This window comes from Jatropha curcas, chromosome 11, assembly GCF_041381405.1.
Source record: "Jatropha curcas cultivar XTBG-Jc1 chromosome 11, XTBG_Jcur_1.0, whole genome shotgun sequence".
Taxonomy (NCBI): Eukaryota; Viridiplantae; Streptophyta; class Magnoliopsida; order Malpighiales; family Euphorbiaceae; genus Jatropha; species Jatropha curcas.
Genome location: NC_143161.1, coordinates 2782440 through 2798891, shown reverse-complemented (window position 1 = coordinate 2798891; position 16452 = coordinate 2782440). Strand labels below are relative to the sequence as shown.

Sequence of the window (16452 nt, the reverse complement as noted above, 5' to 3'; positions counted from 1 at the left end):
TTTCCTATTGAATGTTCTCTCTTAATATCTTACTATTCTGACTTTCAAATTGGTAAAAATTAAGATAAGGATTAGATATTAAAATAGTATATTAATAGTAGGTTAAAAGTATTATCAATTAATTTTATTAGTCTTCTCGCATAGAAAGTGAAAGGTCTTTAGTTCGATTTCTTCTAGTACATTGGACTTTCTTTTATAAAAAAGTTCAATTTTTTGTTTGATATATATATATATATATATATGAGATGATTGACTTTTTAGGTTCTTCTTATAAGGAAACAAGCATGTGCTTTAATCATATTATGTTGGTTGAAATAGGATTAACACAATTGAATTTTGTTAACAGAAGCCAAACTTAAATTTTTAATTAATATTTAAATGCCAAATGGAAAGTTGAAGCATAGAGTTTGTTTCTTGATACGAATAATTAATTAACAGTCAAAACAACAGATTGATTGGTTAGGGATTTTTCTTGGGTCTCTAACTATTAGGTGACACCGGAATTTAGGGATCCAACTAGGTTTAATTTATAAATAATTTTACATATAATCAAGATTAGGAGTTTTCAATTTGACAATTCTTTGCTTATAAAGATGGTTTTTATTTAATTATTAATTTCCAAGACGCGTATAAGCTTACATCTTGAATTTATATTAACTTGTAAATGTAAATCATTTGCTTATTTGAAAGTCCACTTTTTTTTTTTTCTTTTTGAATAATCGTGTAATTATTTTTAATTATCAAAATGGTGATTCAAAGTGTTTTTTTTTTTTTTTTTTTTTTTTTTTTAAGATACAGCCTAACAGAGGTTTAGGCTTAAAGGAGAAGAACTTGTCACTTCCATGTGCTTTCTGGCTTCTGCTTTTACATGTACTTGTCATTTGCTTTTAAAAGAAAAAGAAACAGAAAATGAATTTATGGAATTCATTACTGTGCTTTCCAATCTTGTTGTTAAGCAGAACAGAAACATTTTAAATTCAATCTCAGATCCAAATTTCAGTTAGCTGTATTTATTGCTTGAAATATTAAAATTTTTATACATGGAATTCGAGCCCTGAAATTTAAATATTAATTTCATAAATTTTAAATTTAGCTGATGAAATAAAACAAAATCTTTGTAATCTCAATTTAAAATTCAGAGAGTATTTTTATTATTTAAATTATTAAAATAATTAATATTTTCACATTTATTTTAGTAATTTTTAACTATTATAGTAGTCATAAATTGTTATATTAACTGTTAATTATTTTAATAATATAAAATAACTTTTAAATATTACCTTTAAAGATTTTGTCTGAGATCTAAAATGAGACCACATCCCTTATCGTTATGTAAAAAAATGTATATGTATAATACATATGCCTCGTGGAAATTGCAAGCTATATAGTTTACACATTAATTTAAAAAATAGCAATAAAAAAATGGAATGTCTCAGTCTATTCCACGTGTGCTTGCTGTTTTGGATTAAATTTTTTAAAAAAATAAAAATAAATCACGCAATTGATTATTTTAATCAATAAGATATATAAAAATGTTATTTTATACCGAACTTATAATATAACATTAATAATAATCACCTTAATGGATCCGAATAGAAACAAAATCCCTTGACAACGAGGCCACGTGCACAAGCCGCATAAAATTGCTGCTAGAGTGTGACACGTGTTGTATTATAATTGACTTGTTAAGAAAAGATCGGACATTGTCAGCTCATTAGCCTCTGACGTGGACTAACTCGTATCCAAAAATTTTTAAAAAATTATAAAAATAATTGAATTCTACAAATATTTTTATGGTAATTCAATTTAATTATTTATTAATTTTTTGGATTGTCGTTTTGCTTTAAAAGGGAAGACAGAGCTTTCATGCCCTAAGCCTATAGGCCCATAACTTCCATAATAGAAACATTAATTAATTAATTAATGAAAATCCAGTTGAAAATAATTGAAAAAAACATTATAAAATGGTTTATTTAAAACAATTCTTCATCCTCGGATATAATGTAAAATTATCGTATAAAACGGCTTTAATCATAAATTTATCTATCAATCATAATTTTTAATTTGAGTTATTGAACACTTCAATTTATAAAATTGTTGAATTAGATATTTCAGCTTTCAAAATTATTCTGTTGAATATTCAAATTTCTAAAATTAGAAAATATTTATTAGATAATTAAAAGATATAAAAATTATTATTTCAAATATTATACTAATTATTGTTTAAATTAAACACTTTTAAGTAGAATATTAATGTTTTCACCTATGAACTTATTATTTTTTTTTTTCAAAAAAAAAATGTTGTAAATTCATTTCTTACAAAATTTACTACTAAAATGCATGGCCATTGACCGTGAACGTGGCATTGCGTTGTAACTTATCTCTTTTTATAGTCTAAACAAAATTTACAAGTGTCGAATATCTATGAAAGGCTAATGGATATTGCATAATCCTACGTGGCAAAAATTAAGACCCCACACAAATCGATTTATGGTTATCGTCCCTTGCACAAAAAAACAAATATAACACTTTGAATCATAATTTTCAGAATTATTGTTTTATTTCATCGAAAAAAGTTAATAACTAAACTACAAAAAAGTTTCTAAATATTTTAATTGACGTATTCCATTATACTAATTAATAGGTTAATGTTGTTCAGTTGTTATCATTTAAAGCAAGGAAGAAGATACGTGTTAGTAAGAATTGAGCCACGAGGCTATTGGAGTGCACTCTTGGGAATTACTATATGTATATAAATGTTATCCCACATTAGGGTTAGGACCTTCATTTTGACATGCATACTTTCAAAACTTATCCTTTAATCATATGATTGAACATTACTTTTTAATTGATAATTCCATCTTATCTTGGGAAAAGATTCATCTTATCTTGATTGCTCATATTTGATATTTAATTGATAATTCCATTAAGTATTAGTGATCGGAATATTTCTTGTTTGGTACACTAGAAATTCTTGAAGGAAATGAGAATTTATTGACTAAATCTGTGAATCATACACATCTTGACAACAATGTATATTTTTGTCCATTTCTTTAAATCTTTATATATATAATGAAAAATATTTTTGACTAAAAGAAAAATTAATTCATTTCAAAGAAAAACGTCTTCAAGTAATAAATAATAAATAATAAATTATCCACAATATCAATCAAAGTTAAATAGTATAGGCAAGTGGCAGATAAATCTCTTAGCGGGCTTCTCTTAATGGGCGGGCCCTAAACAAATCAGAATCTGTTGAGCGATAGCAAACGACATGGCGTATGTAGTTTTTTATCATTAAAAATTTAAATCCTCATTTCCTTCCGCCTAGAAAGAGGACCAGTCGTTTTTGAGGGAAGAACAAACTCAGTTTCCTTGAACGACATAACATCTAGTTTAGGCATAAATAGTTTTATCATCAAAACTTGTTGTTTTGCTTGAATGCATGATCAGATTCAATTGGACATTTTACAGACAAAAGAGCTTACATTAATGAGAATCAAAGTACAAAGAATCTGAATGCAACATCTTAAAAAAAACAAAAAAAGGTATGAGAAGCACAATTTTACTCGCAGATGGTAAATAAATGCCTCGAGAAATCCAAAATGTCTCTAAGTCAATTTGATCCTATATAAGATATAAATATCAGTATTAGCAAGATAACAGGAATGCATATACAACATGAAAATGGAAATACAAAATTGAACAGCTTTCCTTACATTCTACAGAGAAATATAGAATCTATAGCTCCTGCAATTGAAATGTCTTGTGACCCTTCACCGATATATATATTTTCGTATTCACTATCTGCGTAATGGCATACCAGTTTTCTTGCGTGCTGGTGCATAAGCAAAATGGCTGAAATCGACACCAGCATTTGACCTAAAATTCAATGCAGATACAGTTATTGTATTACCCCTCTCTCTCTCTCTCTCTCTCTCTCTCTCTCTCTCTCTATATATATATATATATATATATATATATATATATATATATATATTTTGGACATGTAATTTGGGATCAGGGCTGAATATATTACCTACTGGTACTCGTACTCCTGCTAATACGAGTGTTTTGAATATCTTTCAGAGGCGCACGAAGACCACTAGCACGAGAGCCAGTGGAGGAGTATCTAAATGATGATATGACTGAAACAAATCTCTCCATTGATTTCTCTGCTATGTCAGAGTACTGAGTTAAATGTGAAATATTAGATCCAAACTTTCCTTCTTCGATCTTTGTCTCTATAGATGTTTCATCAAGAGTAGGAGCACGGCAACCTAAAGGAAAAGAAATTCAGATTAGATGCTTTCTTTTTTTTCATCGGTAGAAATTACAAACTCTTTTGGGTAAAGTAACAATGGTGGACAAAGTTCATAGAGGTTCATCTTTTGTGGCTTCTAAAATGAACAAGCCACCAATAGAACACAGCCTGTATGTCATCACATGAGGAAAATTCGAGAGTCCATAATATAAATGAAATGAAATTCTTTATATGTAAATCGATCAGTTAGTTCTTTTATGTGGAGATAGTGGATATTATAAAATAAATAAAAAAAATTGATAACAATGGGATCTATATAAATAAAAAAATTCAGGAATTAGAGGCACAGGAATGGTTTATAAGTTGAAAAGCAATGAACTTTCAGTTTAATGAAAAAAGAACCGAGAGTACAAGAAAAATAAAAAGGCCCAAGATGAAGTTAAGCTATGGCAGTTGTAAATATGACATACCATTCTCAGAATGAAATGCATCTGCACGCTTTTGCTTGGGCATCATATTCCCCTGAAGCATTTAAAAGAATTAGAAGTAAGGCTCAAATATTAGAAAGATTTGTGCCAAATTACAAAAAAAAAAAAAAAAAAAAAAAAAAGGAGAGAAGCAGAGCACTTACATTTTGGGTAGAGTCATTAGGTGAGGTCTTCCTTTTCATGGCAATGCCATTTTCCTCAGAAGAAGCACTTTCAAGAATGATATCCTCACTCACTCTACTACCAATTGCTGCATCACCGTTTATTACAAGCCTTTCTTGTTCATTCTCGTTACTATTCTTGATTACTGACTTGCAAGGAAAATAAGAGCTCCTTACAATGACCTTTCCATCTGCTGTTCTCGTCTTGTAAGAACTTCCCAGAAGATTATTATTGCGAGGATCACCAGCAATATCATCTGTGCCAAAGACTTTTTCTTGTTTATTGTCTTCGTCATTCTTGCCCATTGAGTGCTTAAAATAAGAACTCCTTACAATGACCTTTTTGTTCTCTGTTTTTTCTTCTTGAACTACAGCTGGCATTGGACCATTCTTACAATCACACTCCTTTAATAATGCTTGACAAGGTTTATCAATAGAATGCTTGAATTGTTGGAGCATAGTTTGTTCTGAACCTCCATTCTCATCAGCCATACCTTTTGGGTTGTGAATGTATAATGAGGCAAGTAATTTATGCTGACATAACTAGCAATTGAATTTTCAAACTGATTTAAAGGTGCTATATACTCACCGGGAGTCAGAGAACCTAAAGATCCAAGAACTCCACTGGAAGAACCACTTTCCACCTAAAAGAGGAAGTTTACCGTTAAAATGACAAGAAGAAAACTTCAACCAAGTAATATCCACTGAAAGTCATCACAACTCCCAGCATAATTACTTACAGAGTCATCAAGTGGAGTGCTTCCCAAATGTTCAGAGTCACTTGGGGATGCTGAAGAGCAGTGCATTTTGATAGATGCATACTCTGCACTGCAATATTCCTTGGGACTGACAGAGGATTTATCTGATGGACTTGGAATTACAGGTGATGTTCGAGGAGCCCTGAATTCTCTTTTTGCATCAAGAGATGCAAAACCTTGTGGGCATTAAGGAAAATTGGAAAGAAAGAAGCAGCACAAAACCAAAAAAGAAGCTATAAGGAAGGCAATAACACAAACTATTGGGAAAATTATGAGATCAATAACTTCATTTTTAAATAATCAATGAGCATTCCTGTGCAGCATTGGAATGGATACAGAAGTACTTGGTCAGAAGATTGTTCTGCACAGGCAAATCTAGCTTCTTCCTTCCACTTTCATGTTTTAAATTTTTTAATTTGGACATTCTGTTAATCACCACTTCAGAACTAGGACTTTCTCCCTGTCAGTATGGCAAAATATAAATTCATGAAGAAACAACATTAGTGTGGGACAGACTTTTAAGGAAAGTGTTCCTTAATTTAGGATGTTCATTTGCTTAATAATTATGCATCACCTTCATAGATATACAGGATCTATAAACATATCATAACTGACATTGGTTTAACAGCTTGATCATTGACCTGAATAAATACATCACTTCCAAATTTAAACAAAAAGATAAAGAACATAAAGAAGCCAAGAAGGTACCTTGAATGGCATTTGGTTAAATGGATCCAAGTCACCTTTCGCAATTCCTTTAGCTATATGTTGTGGCATCAATGTGTTTCAGGTCAAGGACAACATAGAGCACTTCAACAAAATGGAATATATTTCAGCAAATAATACTGCCAATGAGACAAACACTAAAGGATATGGGCCCAAAAAATCCAAATCATTGCTAAGATTGTCGGATATATCAGACAAATGCACAATATTTTCAGCTGCAGGATCGTAAACCCTTTGATGCTGGAAGGTCAATATTGCTTTCTGGAAAGACTCTTCATAAAGAGGCGGAACAGACACTGTACTATATCTCAGGTGCTTGAGTACCTAAGGAACAGATCGTTGTTAGCAACATACCATAAACTATTTTGCAAACCTTACAAAACAAGAAGAAAAATTTTCATAAATTTCCACTTCCAATTAAGCCCATATGTTTTTCTTCAAGTGCATTCACAGTGACACTTACCTTGTCATAACTTTTAAACTTAGTAATCAGTGCATGAGCCCTTTTAAGCCCCATTCCCGGCAATGACTGCAAGTAGTCACAACCACTCAAAATGCACATCTGAAGAAGCATTTCTTTGGTGAATCCTACAAAACTTAGCTCCTTGTTCTGCCTAAGTCTGGAATACTGGAACTCAACACCTTGCCCATACTTATCCATTTTGAAGATGATCTGGATTAGGGAAAAGAAGGATGAGAGGGGGAAAAATCAAACTTTAACCGCAATGGTGATGAGAAATAAATGATGATCAACTGCTAGACAACTCACTCTGGGACAACCAAATGGAATAAGATCAGAGTCCTCAGTGATAACTGCATCAACTTGTTTGCTTACTGCCAAGAAGGTCATCTGGGCATCAGCCTCATAGGGAGCCACAATATAAGAAACGTTCTCCCGCTTTAAGATCTTCCCCATGCAACCACAACAATACAGGAGGTAATATTGTCTAGTTCCAAGAGCTACAAATTTTCACACAGATAAGATCAAGAATCAATCTACCATGATACTGATTCCTACCTGGATTAGTTCATGAGCAATTGAAGGTGTAATATCAACTGCCTTCTGGTAGCACTCATACGCAGCAGCAGAATTTCCATTTGACTCATGTTCACTAGCACGTGCGAGATTCTCCTTCCTTGTTCTGCATTTTATAGGGTACTCTTAATTAGCAGAAGTTTCATGACCTTGCATTCTGGACCCACGCATTCAATATAACTATCTAATTGGTCATATATCATGTTGAGACTGCCAAACAGTATGGCTTCAGCACTTCTTTCACTTGAGGTAGGCCGATCAGACATTTTTAGTGAGGGAAGTTTATTAAGATACACGGCAATAAAACAAATAAAAAAAGCAGGACGCAGAAGCTTTTGGCCTACAGCTCATCACAAAGTAAAGATGATAATGAAAGCTAGAGGTATATCAACTCCATACAACAATGTACCACGAACACATTAAAAGCAATGTTACCTTCAGATATAACTACAAAATAACCAACCTAGACTAAAAAGTGGCAATTGTTGAAAAGAATATTTGGGAGATATATAGCATTTGATTGAAAACTGCAGAAATACTTGACCAACACCAACCACTCAAAAAAGAGTAAATTGATAAAAAAATTAATATTTTGGCAGTCAACTAAAAGCTGATGGAATGACATCCTAATAAAATTTTTTTTGTCATTGTGTTGACACCATGTTTAATATAGCATGTAAACTGGTACATCAATAATTCAAAAGCAAAATTGACATATTGAAAGACATCTAGCATACCTGGCACGCTTGTTCTCTTGTTCAAGTTTCATTGGCAGAAGACCACCATCAAATACAAGAATGGGTTTAACACCATAATGCCGCAACAGATTTACTCTATGCATACAATAATCGAGGTGCCTAAAAGATCAGACAAGAGTGCAAATGGCACATGAGAATGTACATTCACAAATTTAATAGATTTGAAAAGCACACTTCCCTCGACCTTCTATTCCAATTCAGTATCACTACTGACCACAAATCCACAACATGAATCTTTTTTTTTTTTTTTTTCTTGGCTGAAGACATTTAGATCTTACATTCATTATTCTTGTTGTCAACTTTTATTTAGGAAACATTATGGAACATAGAATGGCTGAATTACTATATCTGATGCAGCAGACTGATTCCCCAGGCCAAAAAAAAAAAAAAAAAAAAAAAACGCCAAATTCAGTAGCCATGATACTTTGACCATTTATTTCCAATGGAACTAGTCAATTTTCTACCGAACACAATGTCTTACCTGTGCCAAGTTTTAACATATTGCCACAATTTAAGAGTGGCAAATACCCATTATCCCACTTTAATAGTAAAAAGCATTAACATAGTTACAGGCTTACAGCTTAGACATTTGCAAACCCCAATGTAGGTCATAGAAGTGCACTGAAGCCACTACAAAATAAATCATCAACATTTTCTCTCATACAATGTTATACTATATATAAAGCTTACTATCTATCCGCATCAGCATTACCAATCTATGAAATTAAGAATACCCATTACCCTGATTTGATTAAATTTTAATAATTTTCAGCATGATTAGGCAAAATGAGCGCAGATGACGATAAAAATGAATCAAAATCTTCATAGAAAAATAATACCCATTGACTAAAACTGATTAAATATTGAAAATTTTCTAGTATAGTGTCATGGAGAGAGAGACCTGGAGGTGGGTAACCCTTTGCAGAGCTGCGTACTGCAAGACAAAGCCCCTTTATGGAGCCAAGAGTAGGTATCAACAGCAACACAACAGCTCTCTAAGTCCTTGATGTGAATAGGTACCATTATCGACTTCAAAAGAGGCAAAAGCCCATGTATTCCCATTCTTTGTCGTCTGATGAACTCCAGCAGGCAGCACAGACCAGATCAGTGCCCTAGTCTTATGTTGTTCATTTGATTCGATTCGAAGGAGGGAAGTGAAATAGGACGCGCCTAAACATGGCGGGAACTCTTTTTTAGTAGTAATTAATAAATTACTAATTACAGGCAGAATGGGACCAAAGAGAAACGTAATCGTTGTGATACTAGAATTATATTATTAGTCTATTATATATTTTAAGGTATTATTTACTAATGAATTAAATTTATCATTAATTTTTCATATATAATTAAAATATTATGTGAATAAAATATGTTAAATAATTTTGCAAAAAAATTATAATATTTTTACTATTTAAGTATACCGAGATATAAAATTACTTTAAAAAATAACTGTTAGAATTTCGCAATTACAAAAATAATGACAATTCTAGTTTCAAATAAATCAAATATCACATAAAGTAACTCACAGGGTTACGTAAAGAGTGGTAATATGAATAAAATCATGTTATTAAAAATTAATTTTTAGTTTTACTATTAAAAATAGGATATAGGATATGTTAATATTCTTTATAAGCATTTAACCGTAAAAAATGTAAAGTTTTGATAGATTGACTAATTTGTCAATGATTACTAAGTAACGTCTTTTTTAAAAATACAATGATTAAAGTTAATTTTATCAAATCATAGAGACTAAAATAGTAATTTTAAACAAGGGAAGAAAACAATATTTCCATTTTATTGCAAGATTTTATAGTTTTGAATTTAATGAATTGATATGTTGCGTTTTTTTAATTGATACATCTAGAAAAGTTGAAAGTGCCCAAATAGGATAGACAAAGGAAAATGTCAAAAGAAAGTGATTTTTAACCAAAGAAAAATCTCAATGCCAAAATTGGTCTTATTTCTAATTCTTGCCATTATTCATGAATGATGAGTCAGCAACGCATGTTCTTGCTTATCTTCTTTGGTTAAAAATTAAAAAGAGAAAATAATTATAATAACAATAATCAAAATAAAATAAAACAAACGTGGAAAACATTCAAAATTTTGTCTTAAAAAATAATAATAACAATAATTAATTTTTTAATCTCCAAATTAGTTGGGGCAGGTAAATTTTTTCATACCGAAATCTTAAAATATCCACTAAAAAAAATTTATTATTAAAATGCATTTTCTAGATTTATATTCTCACGTTTACGATTATTGAGATTGTTAATGCTAACCACTTTAATTAATATGTTGTTGATATTATTATTAGATATAAAACGCATTTTACCACATTAATTAAAAAAGAAAAGAGGAAAAAAATCTACGGACAACACCTGCTATTAGCTAACGACAATGTCCTGGGACTAGAAGGAGGATTGACTTGCATTGATGCTTCCAAGTTCCATCACCACAAAATCAAGAGGTACATGAAATTATGAACAAAGAGACAAGAAAAACCTCAGCTACTAGACATGCAAAATGGGTCTTTTCCAAACAGTAGTACTAAGACCCACTTGAATTTTTTCTGGACCAGAGAGCCAGATGCAGCTCGGACCACTTGATGATATTTATTTGTTTGATAAAATATGAGGCTCTTAATCATCTTCTTGTTTTCTAGTATTGGTAGATAATAATAAATTAAAAAGCTTGTTCGTAAGGCAGAAAACTGTTAGCTTCTTTCTTGATAATCTTTCTTTGACAATACTGTTTTTGATATATTTGTACGCTTCTTTTGTTTTCTTAAAAAATATAAATAAGACTCTTCTTGGCCTCTTGGGTATTTCCTTTTTATTATGTACAGAGACCCAAATACATAGAGAGAGAGAGAGTTGGGTTTTGTTCTTTGAGGGTTCAATAATTTGACAGATGAGATGATACCATCTGGGTTATCTTCAGCTTTCTCAGATTGGAGTGATGCAGCTGGAATTGCAGGTAATGTTTCTTTCATGTTGAATTGACTCATAATGCCGCTTCTTCCGTTTCAACTTTGTTAATTTATGACATAAATATATGAGAACAAAACACAAATTCTTCATTTGGGTTTATTTCTCAATTTGCCTAGGCTTTTCATTATTTCCATCTTCCTGTTGGTGTTGATAGTTCTTTCTATCACGCTCAAGGATTGTTCTGCAGTGTTGTGTGTGAGAAATTGTTAGTTATTTACTGTTTAAAATTTTCATAATTCAGTTGCTTAAACAATAAATGTTCAACCTTCACTCTCTGTGGTAATTGTAATGCTAAAACCACACTACCAATTCGACTAAAAACCATTATAAGGATATTTCTTCTAATATGAGTTATCTGCTATTCAATTACAGGGAACATATTGGCTTTTGTGTTATTTGTATCACCCATGTAAGTTGTTATAACCATTTCTTGTCTGAGATTAATATATATATAATGAGAATTGCTTATTGTGAAAAACTAAATTTTTGCCCTTTATTTATTTGTGTTTTTTTCAGACCAACATTTAGGAGAATTATTAGAAGCCAATCAACAGAACAATTTTCAGGATTACCTTATATATATTCCCTTTTGAACTGCTTGATTTGCCTCTGGTATGGCATGCCCGTTGTATCACCTGGTATTATATTGGTTGCAACAGTTAATTCAATTGGGGCAGTTTTTCAATTGATCTACCTTAGTATCTTCATCTTTTATGCTGATAAAGGCAGAAAGGTAACAGTTTCCCTCTAAATTTTTTCACCTATTCAAATTTTCTGCAGATTCTTTTGCTTGTTTACCGACAAACACTTGTTTTGTTCTTTGAATACTTTTTGCAGCTAAAGATGACAGGACTACTGGTTGTAGTCTGTGCAGTATTTATTATTATAGTTTTTGTGAGCATGAATTTTTTTCAATCTCATGCTCGACAGATGTTTGTCGGATACTTGAGTGTTTTTTCGCTAATTTCCATGTTTGCCTCCCCACTTTTTGTAATTGTAAGTTCATCTAAAACATTCACAAACTTTTCTAATTTACATTTTTTATTTCATCATTGCTTATGATTGAATATCATTTCTATACCAGAATTTGGTGATCAAAACGAACAGTGTTGAATACATGCCATTCTCTCTCTCCCTTGCAACTTTCTTGATGAGTCTCTCTTTCTTCGCTTATGGAATGTTGAAGTTTGATCCTTTCATTTATGTAAGTATCATGTCTGTCATGCAAAAATTCGAGTTTTATATTGAATCCTTTTAATCTGTCACCTTATACTAAAATTGCAATGAAATGATTAATTCACCACTAATAGAACTTGGGTTTTGCTTTTCTTTCCCTTGCTTATATATATATATATAGGTACCAAATGGAATTGGAACATGTCTGGGGATATTGCAATTGGTATTATACTCTTATTATAGTTGCAAATATGGTGAAGGCTCCAGAGAACCCTTGTTATCTTCCTATGCCTGAATTCTTGCCTATCAGACATTAATGGTAAAGTTGGTTACTACTTGTTTTTTCCTTTAAATTTTTCCTATAAGGATTCATACTTGGTACCTTACCTAAAGACTAAAGTCACATACTTCTGCATGCACGGACACACAACTAGTTTTCACCTTCACATAGTTGCAATCAAGAATCAAGCTAAAATGTTTTCATCATATGGAGAAATGAAAAATATATATATATATGTTAAACAGATGGATGTATAATTATTATAGTGTTGATTTTGTAGGCGTTTGTTAATGATTGAACGATCACGATTGTGACATTTACAAACTCCCAACAAACATTTGCTGTAAGCCTGGCCATTGAAGAAGAGTAGTTGTTAAATCATAAGTTGATTCTAAATGATCCTTTCGTAGCAAATTGATGCATACTTGGAACAAAGAAGAAAAATAAGTTGATGGCAAACAACAAAATTTTCTTGTCATTCATAGATGCATTTAATTTATTATTGCATTATAAGCCATAGCTCATTGTTTTTTATAATGACATTACAAGATTGTTGATTCAAACACCATAAATGCTGTTCCATCATTTTATGGTGTTACTGTGCCTTTCACCACAATGTATAAAATTGAATTATTGCTTGCAAATGCAATCTGTGGATTGCTTTTCCAAAAAGATTGCTCTGTACTCGGTATTTTGGAATTTATAATTTACCACATGCTTATTCTCTATGAAAGTGTTTGAAGATTGTTCTAGCTAAAGTTGGTGATTTGTTAAAAATTGTGAATCACTAAACAAAGTATAGTGATATTATGCAGAAAATGGAGTGATAAATGAATTTCATTTATGATTTATGGTGTGTTTTCTCTTCTCATTTATGTGAGAAACGAGAGGTTTCAAGTATGAGTCCAGCGAGCCAAGGGAATGGTTGTCCTGTTGTTTAGCTATTATTTCAGTCCACTGGCCCTTCCATTGAAATAAAAAAATGGAGCTGAATAGCATTGGACACAACATAAAAGAAGATAATCCTTCCTCTTTAAATAACATTCGTAAAATTTGTGAAAATTTTTATGATAACAAGGACTTTAATGCAAAACCTAATTGGTTTAATTTGTTTACTTTAGTAATGCTGCGATTCATTCGTCTGGAAAAAAAAAACCCTTGTACTATTAAAAAATCATATAAATTTAATATATATATATATATATATATATATATATATATATATATATTATTATGACATTTAAAGTGAAGATATTTTTTTTTTTTTGATACACGAGAGGCCTAATGGACCGGAATAACATTATTGGCCACACAGCAGGGGTGACTCTCACCTTCGAATAATTCATCAGATTTGTGATAATTTTTGTGGTGAAAAAAATTCGAACTCGAGACTTGAAAATTTAAACTCAAGACCTCTCACTCCTTATATTTTTTACTTTACAAAAGGTAGAAAGATTAATAAGATCGTACCTGATCAGCTCTTTACAGTGAATATATTATTTTCGGTACATTATATAATTTTAATATTTGAGATTGTTTTATCTCACCGGATATCATGTTGATATTCCCATTAATAAGAACTTTACTCAAACTATTTTAACAAATTAATTTCTACGTATGATAATGTAACATCATTGCATAGAATTAATCATAAATTTAAATTTACTTAATTTTTTATGATAAAAAATTGTTTGATGAATTGAAATGGTTAATTTCAAAGAATTTCACCGGAGAAAGAAAAAGTCACGATTATCAACTAAAATAATAAAAAATAAATAAAAAAATTTAAAAAAATTGTATGTAAATGAATAACAATCTCGCTAATTGAATCGATATGAACTTCATTATATTTTAATGAAATTATGTTCTTCTTAAAATCAATTAACCAAATGTTTTTTTTTTTTTTAATTATCTGAAAGTAGAACTAAAAGCAGAAGTTGTTGGGTGAACAAAGGAAAATAAAACAAGATAGAGGCGATAAGCGAATAATCAAAAAAATAAGGGACTATACAGAAAAGTTAAAAAAATTAGGGTTTGGCCTGCACATTAAAACCCTCAAAGCTTCACTTCCCGTCTTCTCGTTTATCATCCGCCTCCACCCGAAGCTAGGTTTGGATCTACACTCACCAGACCAAATGGTACAGCTCTCTTCTCGTTTCCTCTGTGCTTATTTGAAGTTTACTGATCTTTTATTTCTGCCTCCATGTGTAAAGTTTTATTTTCGTTGCGAGACAATCTAGATTTATTAGAACTGGATTTGCCATGGTCTAGTATATACAAACTCTTAAACTGCTGTATTTGATTGTCATTTTTTTTTTTTTTTTTACATTTTCCATCTGAATTAGATTTTTGATTGGAGATTTCGTGGCATAAATGATGCTTACTGGGCTTTCTACATACATACTTCATAAATTTCAGGATGAAATTGATCATGAAATAAATCGTAATGTAAATGAATATAATGCAATGAAGACCGCAGAGGATCAAAACCTGTTTTATTATTGGGTCCTAAAAGGTTCAGGACGAAAAACCTTAGCTCGAATCTATGTGTCCGTGATTGCTTTGTCATTTGCCCATATTGTGTTCATTCTTAATCTTTTGCCCTACTGCTCTGTTTCATTTCCTTGTCTTATACATTTTACAGGGTCCTAAAAGAGTTGTGAAGGCCCCTGTGGCATCAAAGAAGAAACCTGTAAGTACTCTCTCTCCCACATAAGCATGTAGTCAGACATACTTCAGTTTTTATTTTTTTTCAAGTTTGACGAAATAAAAAACTGCTAGTTTTGCCCAGTTACTGTGATTGTTTATCTTTATGAAACTTCATTTTCCATTCAATTTTTTATATGTTTATATTGTTTTTCCTTGCAAGTAGTAGTAATTTAGTGCATTCCTTTTGTCATTGTAGGAAAAGGTTGTCAACCCTTTGTTTGAGAAGAGACCAAAACAGTTTGGAATTGGTGGTGCGCTGCCACCAAAGAAGGACTTGACTAGATTTGTCAAGTGGCCTCATGTTGTTCGAATTCAGAGGCAAAGGAGGATTCTGAAGCAACGGTTGAAGGTTCCCCCTGCTGTTAATCAGTTCACAAAGACTCTCGACAAGAACTTAGGTGGGATTTTTATTACTGTGCTAGAAACTCTTATTTTGGGACCATCGTTAATTATGCACATCAAGGTTGCTGAAATATGCATGAATATTGTCCATATTGTGGCGTTTCCATGGGTTTATCATGATAACCATATCCTGCTTGCTGCAGATGATACTGTCTGATATCATTTTTTTATTGTCCTTTCGTTCTTGTCAAATTATGTTTCAGCTACACAACTCTTCAAGTTGTTGCTCAAATACAGGCCTGAGGACAAGGCCGCTAAGAAGGAAAGACTTCTCCAAAGAGCACAAGCTGAAGCTGAAGGGAAAACTGTGGAATCAAAGAAACCCATTGTAGTCAAATACGGGCTTAACCATGTCACTTATCTCATTGAGCAGGTATGCATTTTGATATCTATTGTGTTCCTGCTCCTTGCTGAGTAGGTAAATGAGGGATAATGCATTTTTTGGCAATTTGGTTGGCTTATCTGGGGAATTATCTTGAATTCTCTTGGTAAGATAATGCTTCAAGAAAATATTGGAGAAATAGATTTTGGATTGCTTATTTTCAGCCTTTCTTTCTGTTTATTTCTCATATCTCGCATGTACTTGATAAATACTTGTCTGGCTATAGTCATTGATTTTGCCTTTGCACTGTTGTAACTTACTCTCAAATTGCTCTATTGTATCAAATGACCAGAAGTTGCATGCACGTGGTAATGTTGAT

At 31.5% G+C, this 16452-nt stretch overlaps 3 protein-coding genes across 4 annotated transcripts; 2 read left to right on the top strand and 1 right to left on the bottom strand.

Moving 5' to 3' along the window:
- Positions 1 to 3466: 3466 nt before the first annotated feature.
- On the bottom strand, positions 3467 to 9375 carry LOC105649735 (5'-3' exonuclease family protein). The gene is made up of 15 exons (XM_089716372.1): positions 9093 to 9375; positions 8171 to 8290; positions 7416 to 7539; positions 7167 to 7304; positions 6861 to 7070; positions 6547 to 6721; positions 6380 to 6453; positions 6008 to 6131; positions 5654 to 5847; positions 5503 to 5557; positions 4896 to 5407; positions 4735 to 4786; positions 4040 to 4280; positions 3720 to 3882; positions 3467 to 3627 (listed from the first exon to the last, which is right to left on the bottom strand). The coding sequence occupies exons 1-14, from the start codon at positions 9251 to 9253 to the stop codon at positions 3804 to 3806; spliced, it is 2259 nt and encodes a 752-aa protein (XP_089572498.1). The 5' UTR covers positions 9254 to 9375; the 3' UTR covers positions 3467 to 3627; positions 3720 to 3803.
- Positions 9376 to 10840: 1465 nt separating this feature from the next.
- Positions 10841 to 13312, top strand: LOC105649736 (bidirectional sugar transporter SWEET2a). 2 transcript variants are annotated; one of them, XM_037637919.2, is made up of 7 exons: positions 10841 to 11170; positions 11557 to 11593; positions 11701 to 11917; positions 12115 to 12180; positions 12269 to 12388; positions 12542 to 12679; positions 12921 to 13312. In XM_037637919.2, exons 1-6 carry the CDS (start codon positions 11110 to 11112, stop codon positions 12653 to 12655), a joined length of 615 nt encoding a protein of 204 aa, XP_037493847.1. In that variant the 5' UTR covers positions 10841 to 11109; the 3' UTR covers positions 12656 to 12679; positions 12921 to 13312. The 2 variants fall into 2 exon arrangements, with proteins under 2 accessions (XP_037493847.1, XP_012091868.1); XM_012236478.4 differs by having other exon boundaries at positions 10854 to 11170; positions 12022 to 12180.
- Positions 13313 to 14667: 1355 nt separating this feature from the next.
- On the top strand, positions 14668 to 16184 carry LOC149492350 (large ribosomal subunit protein eL8y-like). The gene is made up of 4 exons (XM_089715991.1): positions 14668 to 14778; positions 15285 to 15332; positions 15546 to 15747; positions 15955 to 16184. Exons 1-4 carry the CDS (start codon positions 14776 to 14778, stop codon positions 16167 to 16169), a joined length of 468 nt encoding a protein of 155 aa, XP_089572117.1. The 5' UTR covers positions 14668 to 14775; the 3' UTR covers positions 16170 to 16184.
- The last annotated feature ends 268 nt before the right edge of the window (positions 16185 to 16452 follow it).